The sequence below is a fragment of the Nuphar pumila genome, chromosome 2 (assembly GCF_984573655.1).
Source record: "Nuphar pumila chromosome 2, dmNupPumi1.hap1.1, whole genome shotgun sequence".
In the NCBI taxonomy this organism is placed as follows: domain Eukaryota; kingdom Viridiplantae; phylum Streptophyta; class Magnoliopsida; order Nymphaeales; family Nymphaeaceae; genus Nuphar; species Nuphar pumila.
Genome location: NC_143250.1, coordinates 33103669 through 33123661, shown reverse-complemented (window position 1 = coordinate 33123661; position 19993 = coordinate 33103669). Strand labels below are relative to the sequence as shown.

Below are 19993 nucleotides of genomic sequence, written 5' to 3'. Positions count from 1 at the left end.
TATGCACACTTGAGCTCAATATAGAGTTCATGTGGAACGAGTGCATGTTGTGGATACAAACTTGTTCTTGGTGATGAGAACATATTAAAAATTTAAAGATGTAAAAATACTTCAAAAAAATATAATAAATTGCTCCTGAGTTGCCTTTAGTGATGGTCGACACCTGGGAGGGTTGTCGTAGTAGCATAGAGTGGTGATGCCCAATGTCTCAATCAAGGATGGTGATTCCCAAGGTCGGTCGAGAAATATATAAAGATATTGCACACATAAAATTTTATTGTGGCATTGTTTAAATTGTACATTGTGCAATCGAGAACTTAGAAATATTGCTAGGGATATCACTTAGCAGACATGACTATGAAACCTAGGGATTAAAAAATATTATATTTTTGTCCAGTCAGATAGCATAGGCAGCTAAGCGCAACAATATCATAGACACGATAAACGACCTTACTAAGGTTGTATAGCAGCATGTGGCTGAGATGTAACAGATGGGTGTGAACCTCCAACAGGTTGCCCACGAGAGGCAGAACACATGTATGGTAACCTACAAGCGTTTTATGAAAATGGACTCCCCTACTTTTAAGGGTAAGACAAGCCCTAAAGCTACTGAGATCTAGATGCACTAGATAGAGCATATTTTTCGCGTTCTGAATGTTCTGAAGGAGCTGGAGGTGAACTTTGGTACCTATCGTCTCAAGGACCACACTAAAAAGTGGCGAGACACAATCTATGCGGTCAGGTTCTAGAACGAAAATATTTCATGGGATGAGTTTGTGGAGTCTTTTAACTCTGCATACTTCCCTAAGCATGAACAAAGTAAGAAGATGCAAGAATTTCTAAACCTACAACAAGGGACAACAACCCTGGCAGACTACATCACTAAATTTCGTTGTCTGAAGTGTTTTTGCCCAAATATATACATCATGGAAGATGATCGGGCAATGCTTATGGGTTGAAGCCATCTCTGAGGATCAAGGTGTTCACCCAAGGGCCAAAATCACTCGATGAGGCCATCGAAGTAGCAACAGTATTGAAAGAAGACTGGGTCGAAGAGCAGAAGTCTCAGTGGAATAAACCCGGATAACAGACCAGGGTTTATGTGAGTACTAATGAAAAAAATCCTAGTGGATGAGAGTTCACACCACATGTTAAAAAACAGAAGCGACATGAAGGCCACGAGAACCGCCAGTAAAAAAGGCAACCACAACAACCAAATGTCCAATAAATTTATCGACGGTGCAATAAGGATCATCCCTTCAGAGTTTTTTCTCACTACGTCGGCAAGTATTTCAAATGCCAACAAGTATTTCAAAGGTATCCCAATTTATTTGTTTAGACCTTGTTCGGAATTTTGAGAACAAAATTCTTTTAAGGGGTTAGTACATAACATCTGAGATTTTAGGTCTAATATTGTGTGAATATTTAGTTGAGAATTTATATTCTATTCATTTAATCCAAAAATCTAAGGAAATCAAATTTCAGTGTGGAGTTGAAAAATCATATGTAAATCAGATTTTTTTATTAGCATTACTTATGGATTTAATTTTGAATCCGGATATTCTAATATAGCTACTATGAATATTTTATTAAATTCATTGGGGATTGAATTAGTGAATTGGATCTAGATATTTAATAGAGAATGTTAATAGAAGATTATATGGATCCTAATTAAATGGATGACTCAAAGAGGGTGGGATGCCTCCATCTCTCTCTTTGGATAATTGAGTAATTAAATATATTAAGTAGATAAATAAAAAGAGATTGAAAAACATTAAATCATAAGAGAATTAGTTGGATTAAATCTAAGATTTTACTTAAGGTAAATATAAAAAAACAATAATGGGATTAATTCATGGAATTAATTGGATTAAATCGATCTAATGTGAGGTGTCCTACGTGTTTTAATGGTATGAAATCAAGGAGAAATTATTGTGGATTTAATTGGGATCTGGCAGATGCATGTTGTCAAAGAGGATATAGGATATGCATGTCCAAAAAGCTAACATATTGCTGAAATCTTTTTACACATTTAGAAGTTGGAAATCAAAAGAAATACACCATTTCCAACAACAAAAGGGGAAAGTTATGCTCAACTATTCCCATAAACAGATACACAAGGTGTTCATATATACACGAAGCTCAACTAAGAAGTGATCAAGGGCTTACTGGTTCGTTGCTGGTGAACCCAAACCAACTGGTGAACCGATGGCCGAGATGGAACGCTAAAGGCGAAAGTAGACAGGCAACACTTGGCAGAGTGGGATACGCAAGCATGCCGAGAATGAACCAGTTGAAGCTCAGCAAAGCAACTGCATCAGATGCAGGCCTGTTGTCTATTGTAGAAAAGAACTGAACTACACTTCTCAGTGACATGACTACCACGATGAAGAGGGCGATCACCAGAGGCATGCAAGGATCTTCTGCTTCCCACACAATGATTCCCACCAAAACTGACAGGAACGCACTAAAAACACTCTGTGAAAGTGCAGCACCACGACGGTGATCCAAATCTTTCACAGTCGTCGCTTTCTCTGTTGACGTTATGGTGGCAAATAATTGTTCTGATTTTGAGCCATTTCTTGAGAAACTGGAATGTCTAGCTTTGCAGATAGTCTCACGGTCCCATGCACTCAATTCTTTAAGGACCGCCTCGCTGCCTGTGAATCCAGAATTCCATGGAACACCGATATCAACGACACCAGAGTCTTCCCATGCTTTTACTTCCCACAGCCTTTTGTGGATGTTACTCAATCTACCATTTTCGTCTCTTAGATTCTCCATCTGTTATGCAGAAACATGCACATCAGGAACAAACCGACCATTCCAATAAAAGAAAAAACTCTAACTAGAGATAAGCAAACTGTGTGAGTCAGGCGCAAATCAAGACCAAATTTTCACATTTCTGGAGCTGCCAGCAAGGAGCTAGCTTGGTCCTAGTTTCCAAGCTTCAATAATTAATGATCCAAATCTCGAGCAATGAGAACCTCAGCTCAGTTAAATATATACCGCTTCTGTAACTGTATCAAACTAGCAATGCTTTGCCCAACCATTAAGCCTTATCCACTAGAATAAGGCTTTTCATTCCTTGCCTAAAGATGTAGAGTGAAGTATGCTTCCCTTTCCTTCCTCCCTCTCATCTAATATGAGCATGTTCAACCTCAGCACAAGTCTATTATTATGATAATTAGGACAGACTGAAGCAAAACTCACACACTATTGCTCAGCTAAACTAGCTTGGCCCATTTACACTGCCACTTCTGTTGAATGATTCACCTACAATATAGCACAAGGGATAAGAATCTAAAAGGTTCCAGTTATGTTATATTAGAACACATAGGAATGGCTCTCGATAATGATGACAAGGGCTTCCATCCAGGCTGTTTCTCACATTACAGAATTAAAATTGATAAAATGAACCCAGAGTGTACATAAAATAGACATTATGTTAAAAAAAAATAGTCAAATAATACCCTGCCAGCATGATATCACTAGTTTTTCTCACTTGGAAGCTGGCAAGAAAACATCCGACTAAGGTATGCTACATACTCAAGCAGCAACCGCTATCAATGTTTGGAAATGATTAGGACTGCCACTTTGGGCATATAGGCAGCTTGACTTAAGTCATATCCTCACCACCAGAAGATGAAGGATTCAGGACAACAGGCTTTACTTAGGCCAAGTTAAGATCAACCTCTACTGCAGATTTGGATTAAAATTTGGGTACTTCAAACTCATTGAGACTTGGTCACCGGACTTGAATCAGACAGACAGCCTTTCTATTCATATAGTTTTTTTATTTATTTCTCAAAGATTTTAGTCTTTCACCTAATCATATGAATGTATTGGCAAACTAAAGCCAAATGAAATGAACATTTTGAAATTAAAACAAAGACTGTAGCCAACCTCATCTTCAGTCAATATTCTGTCATCCTAATACTTAAATTGGTTACCAAATGCAGTATGTACCAGGAGAAACAAACTTGTGCCGAAGTTAGCAGAATAACTGATTATAAAACCTAAATGTTGTAATTTTCATTACTCAACAATCCTTTGTCTGGTTGCTAGGATGATAAAGAACTAATTCTTCAAACTATAGTAGAAATTTGCAAATTATGTTATTAACTATCTAAGATGGTATCTGAATTTTTTGTGCAGTAGGTACTTGGAAGGATAACCCAGCACAAATAGGGGCATGTCAATTCTAACAAGACCACCAGAGGAAGCTTAAACAGAGGAGGTTCAGAAAAAAAAAAGGTTCTGCTGATATAGCAAATGCATTGCTGTTAGCATACAGTGCACAGTGAGAGAAAAAGACCTCTGTATTACAAAGACTCATCAAGCATGATTTTCATGAAAAGAAACCATGCAATTGACTGTAATGCGAAGTTTTGAAAACTAACAGCACTGACAAAGTTCACGCTTATGGCCATAAGATTCAAATGATAGAGTGAGAGAGAGAGAGAGAGAGTGTGTCTCTCTTTATCGATCTATATATTTATTTATTTATTTCTGCATGGTCCACCTAGAATGTTGGCAAAGAGAAAAACTCCCCTTCTGGGGATAGTCTGTAGGGATTAGAACGGAAGGAAATGCAATCACTTGTGAGTCTCTCAAAACTTTCACGCACTATTGCCCAGCTAAGCTAGTTTGGCCCATTTACACTGCCACTTCTGTTGAATGATTCACCTACAATATAGCACAACGGACAAGAATCTAAAAGGTTTCAGTTATGTTATATTATAACACATAGGAATGACTCTCAATAATGATGACAAGGGCTTCCATCCAGGCTGTTTCTCACATTACAGAATTAAAATTGATAAAATGAACCCATCGTGTACATGAAATAGACAGTATGTTAAAAAAAATAGTTGAATAATCCCCTGCCAGCATGATATCACTAGTTTTTCTCACTTGGAAGCTGGCAAGATAACATCCTACTAAGGTACGCTACATGCTCAAGCAGCAACCAATGTTTGGAAATGATTAAGACTGCCACTTTGGGCATATAGGCAGCTTGACTTAAGCCATATCCTCTCCACCAGAAGATGGAGGATTAAGGATAAAAGGCTTTAGTTGTTAGGCCAAGTTAAGATCAACCACTGTTGAAGATTCGGGCTAAAATTTGGATGATTCAAACTTCTTGAGACTTGGTCACCTGACTTGAATCAGACAGAAAGCCTTTCTATTCATATAGCTTTTTTATTTATTTTTCAAAGATTTTAGTCTTTCACCTAATCATATGAATGTATTGGCAGAGTAGAGCCAAATGAAATGAACCTTTTGAAATTAAAACAGAATACTGTAGCCAACCTCATCATTCAGTCAATATTCTGTCATCCTGATACTTAATCGGCTACCAAATGCAGTATGTACCAGGAGAAACAAACGTGTGCCGAACTTAGCAGGATAACTGATTATAAAACCTAAATGTTGTAATTTGCATTACTCAACAATCCTCTGCCTGGTTGCAAGGATGATAAAGAACCGATTCTTTAAACTAACTGTTATTAACCATCTAGTATGGTATCTGAATTTTTTGCGCATGGTCCAACTAGAATGTTGGCACAGAGAAAAACTCTCCTTCTGGGGATAGTCTGTAGGGATTAGAACTGAAGGAAATGCAATCACTTGTGAGTCTCTCCAGACTGAAGAGTGGGGATTACTACTTTTGAGAACCGTAGGAACTACTTATTCATGAAAACAAGAAAACTTTATCACAAGAAACAAAGAGGCAGAGATATACATCACTTTCACATCTAAATCATGACAAACTAAAATAAAACATTTATGATGACTGTTTTTTCTACACTGAAAAATGTCAGAGAGATGGCAGTAGAGAAATAAATGAGCTAATGATTTTTTCACTGCAACAAGCAAAATGAAGATTCCCAATTGCGTATCAAATGTCATAGAAAAGGGACAAGACAGAGTCCAGATTCCATTCCATGGAACTATATAAGACTTCAGTTTCATTCCCTTGCTTACTGCCTAGTATTTCAGCAGCTCCTTGCAGTACTTCATTAAACATAGGAGAGACTAAAGTATCCAAACTACTATCTTGTTAGTATATCTGTACTTTTGAGTAACTGATTACATAATATGTATCTAGTTCACTTGTTTCTTTCCAAAACAATACTCCATCAAAGCCCCAAGAAGGGATGGTATTACAGTATTACTCCTGCTTTTGAAAAAACAGAGAAGACTGCAAACTGCAAACTGGGAGCTACACCTAAAACGTGATATGTTACTATCCAGCTGAACTCCTAAACTAGCACCAAGATAATTTAGCGCTGGTGTCAAATACGTACTTCTGGCTACTGTAAACATCTGATGCAACATCATATAGAGTTCTAAAACAATGCTTCATGCTTGAAATATTTTCTTTACAACTTCAATCTCCATTGTGCTTTGCTTTTGAAGTCCAATAGAATTATTACTATTTTGCAAAACAACACAATGATTTTTGTTTGTTTTACTCATAAGCAACCCAAGACATTGTAGATTAAGGAACCACAATTAGTCCAATAATCATTCACATAATTTAGAACATTATCCCTATCAGAAGCAAGGTTGCCTAGCAGGAAACAATACGGGAAGCGGAAGCGAGAAGCGACACATTTTAAAATATATAGAAAGCGAAAAGCGAGGAATAAAAAAAAGCAATATAAGAATTTATTGGGAATCGAACGGGGAGAGGAATAAAAAAACAATATAAGAATTGAATGAAAATCCAAATGGAACACAAATAAAAATTTAAATAAAAGTAACTATTCTCAAATTTCATGATTTTTTAGTGTAAGAAATAAAATTTTAACCAAATCTAAAAATAATGACTGCCAATTTAAAGAAAGCACATGGAAGTGAGTGAAAAACGTGAGAGAAAATACATAAAAATATGAAAAGTAGAGTGAGAGAACATATAATAAGAATAGATGAAGTGTGTGGAAAGCATAGGAGAAGCATGGGAGAAACAAAATTCTCATCAAATTTTGGAAGCAAGGAGTATCGCGCTTCCGAAGCGAGTTTCCGGGAAACTAGCTTCCTTAAGAAGCTTCCGGTAACTCTGATCAGAAGTCACTAGTGTAGACTGCTGAAATCATATTTGGTAACTTGCAATTGTAAAAATGAGAAATTCATATACAGCTCTGGCCGATGAAAATATATTAGAAGAATATTAGCAGGAATCAACAGCCAGCGTAGACGGTTGACAGACATATGAACTAACCAGTGGAAATATGCACAAAAGTTGAACTCTGAACCTCATTATGCATATACCTGGTTCTCTAAAATGCTAATTTTGGCAATAGATTTAGCATGTTCTTCTTCAACTTCTCCTAGTATTTCCTCCAGGAGTTCTTTGTCATCAATAGCTCCACGGAACCTTGCCTCAAGTTCTTTCTTTTCCCACAATAAGCGGTCTAACTCTCTCTGCATCCCATGCACATGCATCTCGAGCTGCACAAGAACAGATTGTTTTCCATTAAACACATTTCAAGTCAACAAGAAAGAAAAAAATATTTACAGCAAAACCAAGAAAGCAAAAGTAAGTGCTTCTACTGAATTGACTTTTACGGCTAACAATGCCATGCTTAAAGAATTCATGTGAAGTAAGACCTGGATTTGACAAGATAGCATCACCAAGATGTACCAGAAAAGAAACTACAGTTTGCTAAGGAAAGCTTTAGAGAATTATGCAAGTTATCCTCATGATAACAGGGACCTATTGGTAGGAAAAAAAAAAAAACTAAAGAGAGACATAATATGACAATGCCCATATTACAAGAACAAGTAAGCTGAAATATAATAGCAGTTGCAACTAGCACACCACCACCGGGCTGTATCAAGGAAGCCTAATTTAGTGGCAGACATGACAGCTAACTGATGGAATTTATCCTTTCCCAAGTTTTCTGTTACCATGTGAATAACAACTACTTCATATTTACAAGTGTAAACCGCAGATTCCTTTTACACAATTCACCACTAAATGACAACTTATCAAATCTTGAAAGAGAAATATAAGTGACATAATTTAGTTTCTTTCACTGCTGCCATGCCATTAACATATGTTTTTACATACATTATTCTATATGAAACTATATCATGCTACTTTCCTCATTTATAATTTCTTAGAATGGCTACACATTTCTTGAACACTTAAATGATACAAGCCACAGGGGAGCAGTTCCACTGGTGCTCGTGAATGCCATCTTTTAGCAGCCTAGAAGGCCAATAATTCACTTGATTAAACTGCTAAATAACAAAAGATATTTTTCCACCAGATATTTTTTGTACTGGCATGAACGCATATAGACATGGAAGCTACAATGTTTAAACTGATTTTCAGAGGAAGCTCAAGGATCAAGCATAACTGCTGCTACTGTTGAATTATTATAGGCAAGTTCTAGGTTCTAGAGGGAGAAATAAATTCCAATGCATAACAGTATTGGCATAACAAAATGGTTGCTAATTTTTGCTTGGTAGTAGCTTTCAGGAAAAATAATTGATTAATTTAGAAATAAATTCTAAAGCATAAATGGTGTTGGCATAACCAAATGGTTGCTAATTTTTGTTTTGTAGTAGCTTTCAGGAAAAATAATTGATTAATCCAGCAAGGCACCTCAAAGTATCATGGCAGTTTGACATATATGGGCCAAGAGGTCATAAAATTACAAAGTACGTGTCAAGAATAATCCCATTGTAGACTAAAACTGATAGCTGCTCACAACATCCTTAGTTCCCTTGGCAGTTGACAATTCATGAGCCTGTGGCTTTTTCTTGAGATGTAAACAAAGCATGAGCATAGATCTTCAAATCAAGACACAGAAAGTTGCTGAAGAAAGTTTTGTGCTCTCTCTCTCTCTCTCTCTCTCTCTCTCTCTCTCTCAGTTTACAAACGATCATAAACAATGCAAACAACGCTTTAAAATCACATCAAAGTCGGTCATATTTGATGACCGATATAGTTAACAAAATCGATTAGCAACCTAACATGTGTTCATTCATACCAATATCGCTCTTTCGCATGCCACAACGACTGTCAGACAACATTATCTAGGGAAGATAACATTATAAAAGAGAATGTGAAACTTGAAAAGCAAAACTTCACTATTATCTGCCCAATTTTATCATGAGATCGACACATATAACATGCCGGCATGAACATGCTGAAATTGGTTCAAGTAATAAGGGCGTTAATTGATTCAAGTTTTCGAATAATATCAACAGATAGAGGCACCCTATATCCAAGGTTTTCTAGTTTGAACCCAAATTACATTAATAAATCAAACTTATTTTGATTAATATCAATAGCTTCAATTGGGTTTATGTAGATGATAAAAGGTGTTGTATCACAAACTATGTTAGGGCTCCGCTTGTCTGTCAGGAGCAGTTAGTGCACGTCACCTGTTGGGACGTTGCAAGTTCGAAACCCAAATGGTATCGTTGTATAACTGGTAGGGGTCTGTTTAACCCCAGCTTTCTCTGTCGAAAAAAAAAATATATATATATATATATATATGTCATGAAAAATAGAAGAGGTAAAGGGCCCTTTCTAGAAATGCCAGAGCCTTGCTTTAAAATTGTTAAGAAATTCTCGTAACAAAAAAGAAGAAGAGAAAGGTCTCTTCAAATCTTTCCAAAAAAGGTGTCTCTAGAGAGTTCTACCAACCGTCTCTCCTTCCCTCTATCTTTTTGAGAGAGCAAAGTAGCTGACAAGGATGGATCTTGATCGGTAGTTTTACGGCGATGACACTAGTGACTTCGCGATCAACACACCCATGATTGCTCGACAATGAGTGGGAACATTTGGAGAAGGGAGAAAAAACCAATCTTGAACAGTAGAGAGACCAATACCAATGCTCCTGCAGGATTTGCTTCATAGAGAGAGAAGTTGCAGGCAAAAATGCTCATCCTGGAAACGTCTCCAGAGAGAGAGAGAGAGAGAGAGAAATTCAACCAGAAAAGCTCATCTGAACTTGATTAGGATCCGAATAAAAATTTGACCAGGCAAACCTAAATCCAAACCAAATGCATATTAGGATTTTACTTTCATGATCCAAACCTAAAAACAACTTTTTAGATTCAGACTGAATATGTGATTATACCCAATATGCATACACCCTTCCCTTGGCATATTGCCAGTCTAGCTCCCTAGTCCGTCTGTTCTGCAAAACTGCTCATGTAGTATTTTAGAAAAAAATAAATACAGATAGCCCAGGGCCAGATAAGCATACATTTACATAAAAACCCTTAAACTGTATGGCCTCTTTTCGTAATAGCCCAAAGCAACCAGTGCATGTCGTAGACAATTTATTGAAATTGAAAGAGCTGAACTTGTCAAAGTAAGAACAACAACAACAACAACTACGCCTTCATCCCAAAACAATTGGGGTCAGCGATATGAACCAAAAAAGAAATTCATTTTGGGTCTTCCACATGAATCCTTTTCCTCCAATCATTTCTATCCAACGCCATGTCCTCGGTGAGGTTCAAAGCATTCATATCCTTTCCTATCATCTCCATCCAAGTCTTCCTAGGCCTACCCCGACCTCTTTTAACTAATATATTTTCCCATTTCTCCAACCTTCTAACTGGAGCATCATTAGGCCTTCGCCGAATATGTCCAAACCACCGTAAATGATTCTCTCGCATCTTATTTTCAATGGGTGCAACACCTACCTTCTTACGTATCTCTTCGTTCCGAATCTTATCTTTTATTGTATTTCCACACATCCATCTAAGCATTCGCATCTCAGCTACACTCATTTTTTGAATATGATGTCTCTTGGCAGCCCAACATTCCGTACCATATAGTAAAGCGGGTCTAATAGTCGTCCTATAAAACTTTCCCTTCAACCGCAATGGCATTCTACGATCGCACAGCACTCCAGTAGCACTTTTCCATTTCATCCACCCAACCTTTATCCTATGATTTACATCTCCATCAATTTCTCCATACTTTTGAATGATGGATCCCAAATATTTGAAATAATCATTCACCGGTATATCTTGCTCACCAAGTTTCACTACACTCCCATCACTACTTCGTTGCTTACTAAACCGACATTCCATATATTCAGTCTTACTCTTACTCAACTTAAAACCTCTAGCTTCCAATGTCTGTCTCCATAATTCTAACTTAGCATTAACCCCAGCTCTAGACTCATCAATCAAAACAATATCATCAGCAAACAACATACACCACGGTACATTTTCTTGAATTGATCTCGTAAGCTCATCCATCACTATCGCAAATAGGAAAGGGCTTAAAGCAGATCCTTGATGTAACCCAACCGTTATCGGAAAATTGGTTGTCACCCCTCCACAAGTGCGGACATTGGTTACTACTCCTTCATACATATCTTTAATTATACTAATGTACTTGAGAGAAACACCTTTCTTCATCATTGTCCACCAGAGAACGTCCCTAGGTACTCTATCGTATGCCTTCTCTAAATCAATAAAAACCATATGCAAATCTTTGTTCCTCTCTCTATATCTTTCAATAAGTTGTCAAAGTAAGAACCTTGCAGACAAATTTTATGGCTGGGCATTCGCTAATTAGAATCTCAAAAATTCTGAATTATCTCTCTCTCTCATTGGAAAAAGTCTTTTGTCTTCCCAAGCTACACTCACTTCGAAGATACAGATACTGCATCTTGTTATCGCCTAACAAAAGGGATTTCTCCATCCATCATTCTGATGAATCACATAGATGGCATATCTATGATGACTCTATACTCACTACAATTATAGGCTAGATCTAGAAACTAATATTGCTCAGCTAGACTACAAGACTAATGACTCACAACAAACACAGAATAATCCTAGATCAATCTACTTTAGTCAGATCTAAGTCCTAGTGCTCTATCACTGCCTGAATATGCCTAGGGATCTGCAACAAGTCAAGCCTCTTGAGAGGCTCAGGTTTGCATGGCCAAGAGAACGAGTTGAGCTCACTTGTTTAGCAAACAAATCAAGCTCAAGCTTACCTTAGGCTCATTTGCTTAAATGAGACAAGACCCAGCATAGAGCTTGAGTTCCATGAAGCTTGTTAAGCTCGTTTACACTTGGTTAATTAAATATGTTTATACCTGTATCATCATATTTTGCATTACATTATTACAAAAATTAATAATATTAAATATAAGCATGTAAAGGGTTTTATGCTCCCTTTTCCCAAGAGTTATTGGTCCCTTGATCCCTCAAACCTCATTTCAGTGAGAACTAGCAAGCAAGGCATCTCCGCCGCTCCTCCTCCTCCTTGTCAAGCTTAGGCTCTTCTTGGATCAATTGCAGCCCTAAATATGCCACCCCATCTTAAATGGTATAGTTCACTCCTTTTGGTTTGAGAAAAACAATCCTTATCTTCAGTTTTTTCCATTAATACAATATCTTGCAGCATTCATGAACTAACAATTGACTACAATCCCTTATCCCTTTGAGAAGGAAGTTCACCACAGAAAGCTTGTTAAAGGGAAGATCCACTAGTTCATTAGATTAGTTAGTTATTCATACGACTCCACCAAGGATGGTTTCTAATATAAAGCTTTGCTGCTTACATGCCATAATTTCATAACTAAGGAAGTTAACTTTCAATAAGCTTTTGAATGTTTTTTTTGTTGAATGGGGTTAACTTTCAATATGTCAAACCCAGAGGCTTATCAGTTTGGAGCTGCAAAAAATTAAAAGAAGAACATCCTATTGTTGAAATATGGATAGGATCTAACCTGATGTAATATAGTTTGACATGAGAAGATCATAGGGTGGAGCGTGATTCGTGGGAGTTATAGGGCAGTTATTGCAACTGCCCATGCAGGGTAACCACCCACTCTTTCCACTACAGGCCTCTCTTAGAAGCTGATAAGAAGGGGCCTGGTTGCATGATGAGAACAATGGAGTGTCTTCTTTTTCTTCGTTCTGGGTTCATGGTCCTGCTCACCATCGACTTGAAGGTCTGGGCTCATCGTGAACGTGGGTAGGCTAAAGAGAACGCCGAGCACCTGCACATTACTGGTATGTATTCCTGTTTCACATTCCAATTCTATTTTGAAGAATGCCAACATTGGGTTATGGTCCCATGCCACCCATTCCGTCATGTGTGTGGGTGCACCGGCATTCTTGCGGCACTTGCTAGAATCTTGTTTTCCAGTAGAGACCCCCTCTTGCTCAAGGCCACAACCAACTTGCTTTTGGCTGTTTTCTGTCAATGTTTGGCCGCTAGCAGCCACTGGCGTGGACGACAGTATGGCCTATGGCAGGTCCGCAAGAAAAGCGGGTCCACGTCATCGCCTGCAGTGGGACTTCGATTGGTTTCCTGTTTTTGCAGACGTAGAAGGCATTAAGTCATTGTCGACGACGGCATCGAAGATCCGGGAGGCAGTCGACGGTCACTGCAGAAACAAGGTTTCCTGTTTCTGCAGTATTCCGACCTCTGCAACCGTCGACCTCCACGCAGACGCTAGAGTCCGACGAAGGGTGGCTGATGTCGGCGGTTAGACGTCGTCGTCGATGGCATCTGGGTCGGGACACTTCTTGCAATCCCTTGGTACGCAGTATCGGCATAGGATTGGTACTGACAGCTATCTTATTCACCACCGTGGGGGTCACCTGCCTGGCCAGCAGAGAGCTTATGAGGGTGCTGATCTGAAGGCACCAGATCAAAACCTGCAAACGCACGGGTCTGTCCATAGCTTTTAGAGATGGGTTAACACTTGATCTTAGCCAAAATGCCAGAGAACTTCGGCGATGTCCATGTACGGCCCATCCCGATGTGGTGGCACAATGCGTGATCGGAAGGCCCAACCTTCAAATCTGATCTTCACAACCAAAAATTGATCGGAATTGGGACCCCATTGCCAGCGACATCCAAAGCCCGTCGCGACGGCAACAGGTGGACTCGGGAAAGAGAGTATTAACCCTCTGTAAAAAAAAAAAAAAACTTTTTCCGGTTTCGCGTTTCCCCTCCTCCGTCGTTGAACAGTGGTGGATGATGGGGTTTCACCGACAGCATCGCCCTCCCACGCTGGCCAAGCAGGCGACGGCTGGCCGCCGGTGGCGACAGCCAACCCCGACAGCAGATGTATATCGAATATATATCTATATATATATATAGAGAGAGAGAGAGAGAGAGAGAGAGAGACCCTTACCACTCGTCGGTGGCATCGTTGGGAGCGTCGTCGCAAGTGTCGACGGGAGGGGTGACCTTCGTCGGCGAACTGCCAGTATCGGTGACCGCAGGTCACCGTGGGTCGTCTAAGCTTTTCGATTTCTAAGAAACCGAAGGCTTTTGGTTTCTTAGAAACCGAAAGCATTTGTGTTTTATCATGGTTATTGTTCCTGTACGGGTCAGTTCCGAATGAGAACCCGACCTGGCGAGTAGTCCGATCCAAACCTAATTCGTGCGGAACGGGTATCGGATCTGGGATCAGAGGCCGGATCTTAACCCGGATTCTCTGGACTGGGTGGATCGGGTCTTTAGACGCTGCCCAGGTTGGACAGGGTCTAGACCCGTTCTGTGGGTCAAACTTGTACCCGGTGAACCGAATCTGACCCGGACCTATTTATGGTTCTGGGTCTATGTCTATGTCTGATCCATACCGGCCGGACCTGTATCCAATTGAGTTTTGGGTCTGGGTCAGAGCGGGAGGGACCGGGCCATGGTCCATATCTGACCCGAGTCCTGTTTGGACCAGGTCCGGGTCTGGACTGAGTCGGGTTACTGGATCCAACTCAGATCCTACATGGACCGGATCCGGATTGAGGTCCGGATCTGACCTGGGTCTTGTTTGGACTGGGTCCAGATTTAGACAAGTTTTAGGATCTGGATCTGACCCATATTTGTTATAGATATGAATCCGGATTGATTTTGGATCATGGGATCCAACCTGGGACCCTGTCATTATAGGTCTAGATCAAGTTTCGATCCGGATTGAGGGATCCAACCTGGAATCCATTGGAACTGGATCTTGATCCGGATTTAATTGAATCATATCTAAAAAGGGGTCCATGCACTATTTACACCTGAACTGGTTCTGTGACCGATACAGCGTGTTTTAAGACCGGTTCAGGGTCGTTTTAGACCGGTTCCTATCAATTTTTCATTGGTTCTGAGATATAGAGACATTGTTTTCTTGTATCAGTGAAAGAACATGGATTTTCTTATTTGATTTTAGGGTTTTATGAGCTTTTGTTCATATTTTTTGACCGATTCGTAAATTCTCGGATCGATTCAGACTCTTAGATGATTGGTTCAGGGTCATTTCAGACCGGTTCAGAGTACTTTTAGATCGATTTCAGTTTAAGAACCCTAAGCTTTACACATAAGAGTGTTTTTGTTATTTTTATGCTTTATAAGTGTTTATTGTTAAGGAAGCATGACTTATGCATGTGTAATACCTGTGTTTTATATCATTTAAGTTATGCATAATGTTTTAAGCATGAATTATGACTAAATTCATGACATTTGTGGTGTATTTTTATCAAAATTTATTTGTTCATATAAGTTGAAGCATGAATTTATATTTTTGATAATATATTACATGTTTCGTTATGAATATAAATGCATTATTGTGTGTGCATGGACATGCTTTATAATACAAATATGTTTGCGGTAAAAGATCTCGATTAACTAACTCATGTAATTACTAAAGTGATCTGAGTTGTGTTGATCGTGAATTCTTTAGACCGTGTTAAGATTCAGTATTATAATTATGTGTGTGACTTTATGAAATAATTATTTTACCCAAAGGTAGGTCATTGTATTCTAAATTCATACAGGGTATAATAGTAGATATCTAAACCAGCCCATGACGCATGTTTGTACTCAAAGGTACAGTGCAAATTTACTTTTGGTTACATGATCTACTAGTTTTACCAATTAAAATTAATTTCTTATAGATTGAGGAGACGAAGCAACTATGAGTATTATTGTTTCCACCAAAATGGAACGATAATGACCTAATTATGCTTGTCTCAGAAAATGTGAATAATAAATGGTTTCACATTTACCTTTTCAATATAAAACTCGTATAGAGTGATTAATCTCTCACTCATATAGAGAATAGAAGAGTTGCTCTAAAGGTTGTCTATGAGAAGTTGAAGCGCTTACAAGGTTATCTATGAGAAGTAGGAGTACTCGAATAATCTTAGCATATTGTTTTTGCAATCGCGAGTGACTCAGAATATTCAAGGTAACACCTCTCATTGCAGGACAGTGAAGAAATTTTTGAAATTCATTGAAACATAATTAATTATTGATTTTATATGAGATTTTATCTCAGGCCATATGGATTAGAAGCTTCATTATGGATTTTGGTATAGCGAATTCTATTGTGAGGCCACTAAAGATTTTATGTGATAATAAAGCAGCCATATCCTTATTGAATAACAAGAGCTCAACCTTGTGTCGATACATGAAGTTAAAGAAATGACTAATAATCATTTAGTATGTATTGATATAATCAGTATGAAGAAAATGACTGTGATTTTTTTTCTAAAAAGCTAGCATTGAGATTATATTTTAACATGTAAAGGCAATGAGTTTGTTTGATTTCTTCTGATATATGACAAAACATTATGATTATATGTGATCACATTTGTGAAGCTAAATTTATTATCTATGATTTTGTGTATTATTGATTTTGTATAAAGAATCTCTGATTTGGTTAGAAAGAAAGCAGCATAACAGTAAAAGATTATGAGAATAAAGAAATAACTGTTATAGCCCATTCTGCTATAACAGTTATTTCACCAAGCAATGGCTTACTGTCATCTAGCATCATTATATCCAAATCGATTCACGAACCTCGAACTGTTGAAATGTTATCCTCTTGACGTCTGTCATATCTGACCCTAACGACACTATTTCAAAGAACTGGAGTTTTGAATTCTTTTATATATATATATATTTAACCCACTTTAAGGATCGTTTGTTGCACATTTTTAGTGTGCAGCTTTACCTGATCACCACACTAAATTAAAGTTTGCAAAAAGAAAAGGTTTTAGTGAGAAGGGGCACATATTTTTGAAAAAAATCCTGCCACAAGAATGGGAGGTATGAAAGGATTTGGGTATGAAAAGTGGTAGTGGTAAGAAAATGAAGCTCATTTGTGCCACATCTTTCCTATCATGATCATTTTATGTTTATATCACTCAAGCAGACCCTACTATCGGAGCATGCTACGGTTATGGTGGCAAAGCCGGCCAAAACCCAAAACAGCTCCCTACAATGATCTAATGGACCACCAACCATGAGCTAGCTATCAAAAGACTGTTGGATAACCGAGGAAAAACTGCCTGGCTCACTGAGTTCATCGGTGCAAAGCCCCAGGTCCTTGCCTGCCGAAAAATACACCCAGATTGGATTTGCCGTCTTTGCGGCAAAGGACACGCACCCATAGGTTTCGAACGCCGGACGTCCTATCAACTTGGTGACGTTGACAAGTTGATGGGAGCCCTCATATAAGGCATCCAGCGTCAAAATTAACAGAAGAATCTGACAAAAAAAAAGAGAGAGAAGAAAACACACAAACCAGTTTCTCCCGTCGCAACGCAGTGAACACTCGAGCAGGAAGAGTCGCAACCGCAACGAACCAATTCACCACTCTCCAGAACAGACCGAGGTACAGATTGCACACAAACCTCACCAGATTCAACAACTCGCAAGCGAAAAGGGCAGCCGTGTCGACACAGAGTTTCATCAGTGACAACGGCGTGGTGGCCAAGAGGATCGCATAAGAAACAAGCTCAACAACCAACCCCATCTCGCCGACCGACCGCTACCGGACCATATCAGCTCCTTGTTCGTGAACCAGCTGTTGGACGCCTTGAGATGACCAGCAAAGTTGACACCTTAGTCCTCTATCATCTGCATTGTGTTCCACAAGAATGAAAAGAGACATCAAAAAGAAGAAGCCCCCTCTCTCTGCAACTAACCAACCCGCATGATGATTATCATCATCATGATGATGATGATGATACCGACCATGCAGAGAGAGAGAGATTTACCTGACGGAACGCAACCCCGTCCATGAGCGCGGAGCTGCCGCGGATAAACGGCCGAGGTGGACGACTGGTGGGGACACGTGTGACGTCGCACGTGAGGCAGAGATCAACACGTAGGCGGGCGAGGAGGAAGCAGGAATGACACCCTGCAGGTCTCCCCCACTTAAAAAAGAAAAAAAAAAAACGTAAAAAAAAAACAATACAAAACAACACAGGCGAAGCAGAGCAATACACAGCCGCGGCCTACGTGCTTTGTTTGGTGTGCCGGCTACGCATAACCAAGTGCAGTGGGGCCCGCGGACTCCCCTCTAGGGATGGCAGTGGACCGGGGGAAAGTGGGGGCCCGCCCCACCTCGCCCCCTTTGGACCGAGGACGAAGGGTATGAAACGGAGATAGAGGCGGGGACGAAGGTTAAAATCCGGGATAGAGGCGGGGATGGACGTATCCGAGTTAAGCAAATGAAAGCAAGGTCACTCGCCTCTATAACTTTTATTTAATTATCTATTTAAAATGATCATTTTATTCCAACACATTTTTAAAATTAAAAGACCAAGTTATTAGCAAACTTTTCCTGTCCTCGTTGGAATGACTTCTCTCTCCACAGTACGGGTGTTAATGGGTATGGTGATAATTAAGAAAACCCGATTAAGACCCAGGTCCAAATTAGAAGGTCCGGGCTCGACCCAAGTCCCAATTATATAGTTTGTGAAATCTTATACCATACTCGAGCCCGACCCAAGTTTCAATTAAGACACATAATTTTTCAATGTAAAAATGATGAAAAATATTAATTTATAGGGTATGGCATGGGGTCTGGTTCATGTAGTACTTATTAGATCTGGGTATGATTTTTTTATGGTAGGTCTGATTAGAGCTGGGTCTGAACCCGGTACCATAACAAAAAATCGAGTCCAGGTCTGGTTCCACCTGGGTTCGAACCAAACCTGACCCATTGACACCCCTACTCTCAAGGCTTGAAAATAGGTAGGGCATGGGTTGGGTCAAGCTTATAAGGGGTGCCAATGGGCTGTATTTGAGGGTGTCAATGGGCCAGGTTTGACCCAAACTCGATACTCACCAAACATGGGATAAAGAAGGAGTTCCAATTAGAAACTGGGTCAGACCCAACAGTTTGTGAAATTTCATACCAGACCCAAGTCTCACCCAAAGACCCATGAATTTTCAATAAAAATAAAATAAAAAATATTGTTTTACAGGGTCTGGTTCATGTAATCTTTATAGGACCCGGGTATGGTTTTTTTATAGCGGATCAGATTGGACCTCGTACTAGCACCTCAAACTCAGATCCAGATTCAACCTAAGTCTAAATCAGATCCGACCATTGACACTTCAAGCTTGATATCGGTGGACCTGGTTTTTGAAGAATAGATCTTATTATGGATCTAGTTTACTATATTCAAACATCTAAGATCTAGTCATCATATGAATCAATCTGGTATTGGATCCATTGAAAATATGTAAAAATGTACCTATTTTTTGGGGGAAAAGATAAAATATGTTACATTAGATCAAATCACATTTGTTTTGCCAAATTTTAACCAAGATCTAACCGTACCCATCCATATATAAATTTTTCCAATCCCACATGAATTTGGATATATATTATATGGATCTATAATATGCATCAGATTTGGTTCAACTGATGATGAGAAATCTGACCCATTTAGCGTTTCTAATGTTTAATATCTAAAGATACTTTATATCAGTTTGAGTTTGTTTAAGTCTAATTCTAAATGTGATTTAAAAAATGGGTCTAATTAAAACTCAACCTATTAAATATGTCAAAATCTTACCAAAGATGAGCCCAAACCCAACTCGTATTGGGTAGGTTTTTGTGCAGTTTTTAGACCTGATTTAGGTATGGGCCTGCTGCCTGACCGAAAGTACCCTTAGTAAAATAATAGGGTTGAAAATAAGATGGACATGGTTAGGGTTAGGATAGATTCAATACTGGTTACAACT

At 39.0% G+C, this 19993-nt stretch overlaps 1 protein-coding gene across 1 annotated transcript; it reads right to left on the bottom strand.

Annotated features, from left to right (window-relative positions):
* Positions 1-2010: 2010 nt before the first annotated feature.
* On the bottom strand, positions 2011-17768 carry LOC149845202 (uncharacterized). Its single transcript, XM_089987184.1, has 4 exons — positions 17538-17768; positions 14154-14300; positions 7282-7461; positions 2011-2784 (listed from the first exon to the last, which is right to left on the bottom strand). Exons 1-4 carry the CDS (start codon positions 17766-17768, stop codon positions 2158-2160), a joined length of 1185 nt encoding a protein of 394 aa, XP_089843310.1. The 3' UTR covers positions 2011-2157.
* Positions 17769-19993: the final 2225 nt, after the last annotated feature.

What these genes read in the sequence shown, in the direction of transcription:
- LOC149845202 (XM_089987184.1), bottom strand. Translation starts at nt 17,768, where the DNA reads ATGGGGTTGGTTGTTGAGCTTGTTTCTTATGCGATCCTCTTGGCCACC. An exon ending in CGTTGCGACGGGAGAAACTG is followed by an intron (nt 14,301 to 17,537) that starts GTTTGTGTGTTT and finishes TCGGTTTCTAAG; the next exon opens with AAACCAAAAGCCTTCGGTTT. An exon ending in TTAGCATTTTAGAGAACCAG is followed by an intron (nt 2,785 to 7,281) that starts GTATATGCATAA and finishes TCTGCATAACAG; the next exon opens with ATGGAGAATCTAAGAGACGA.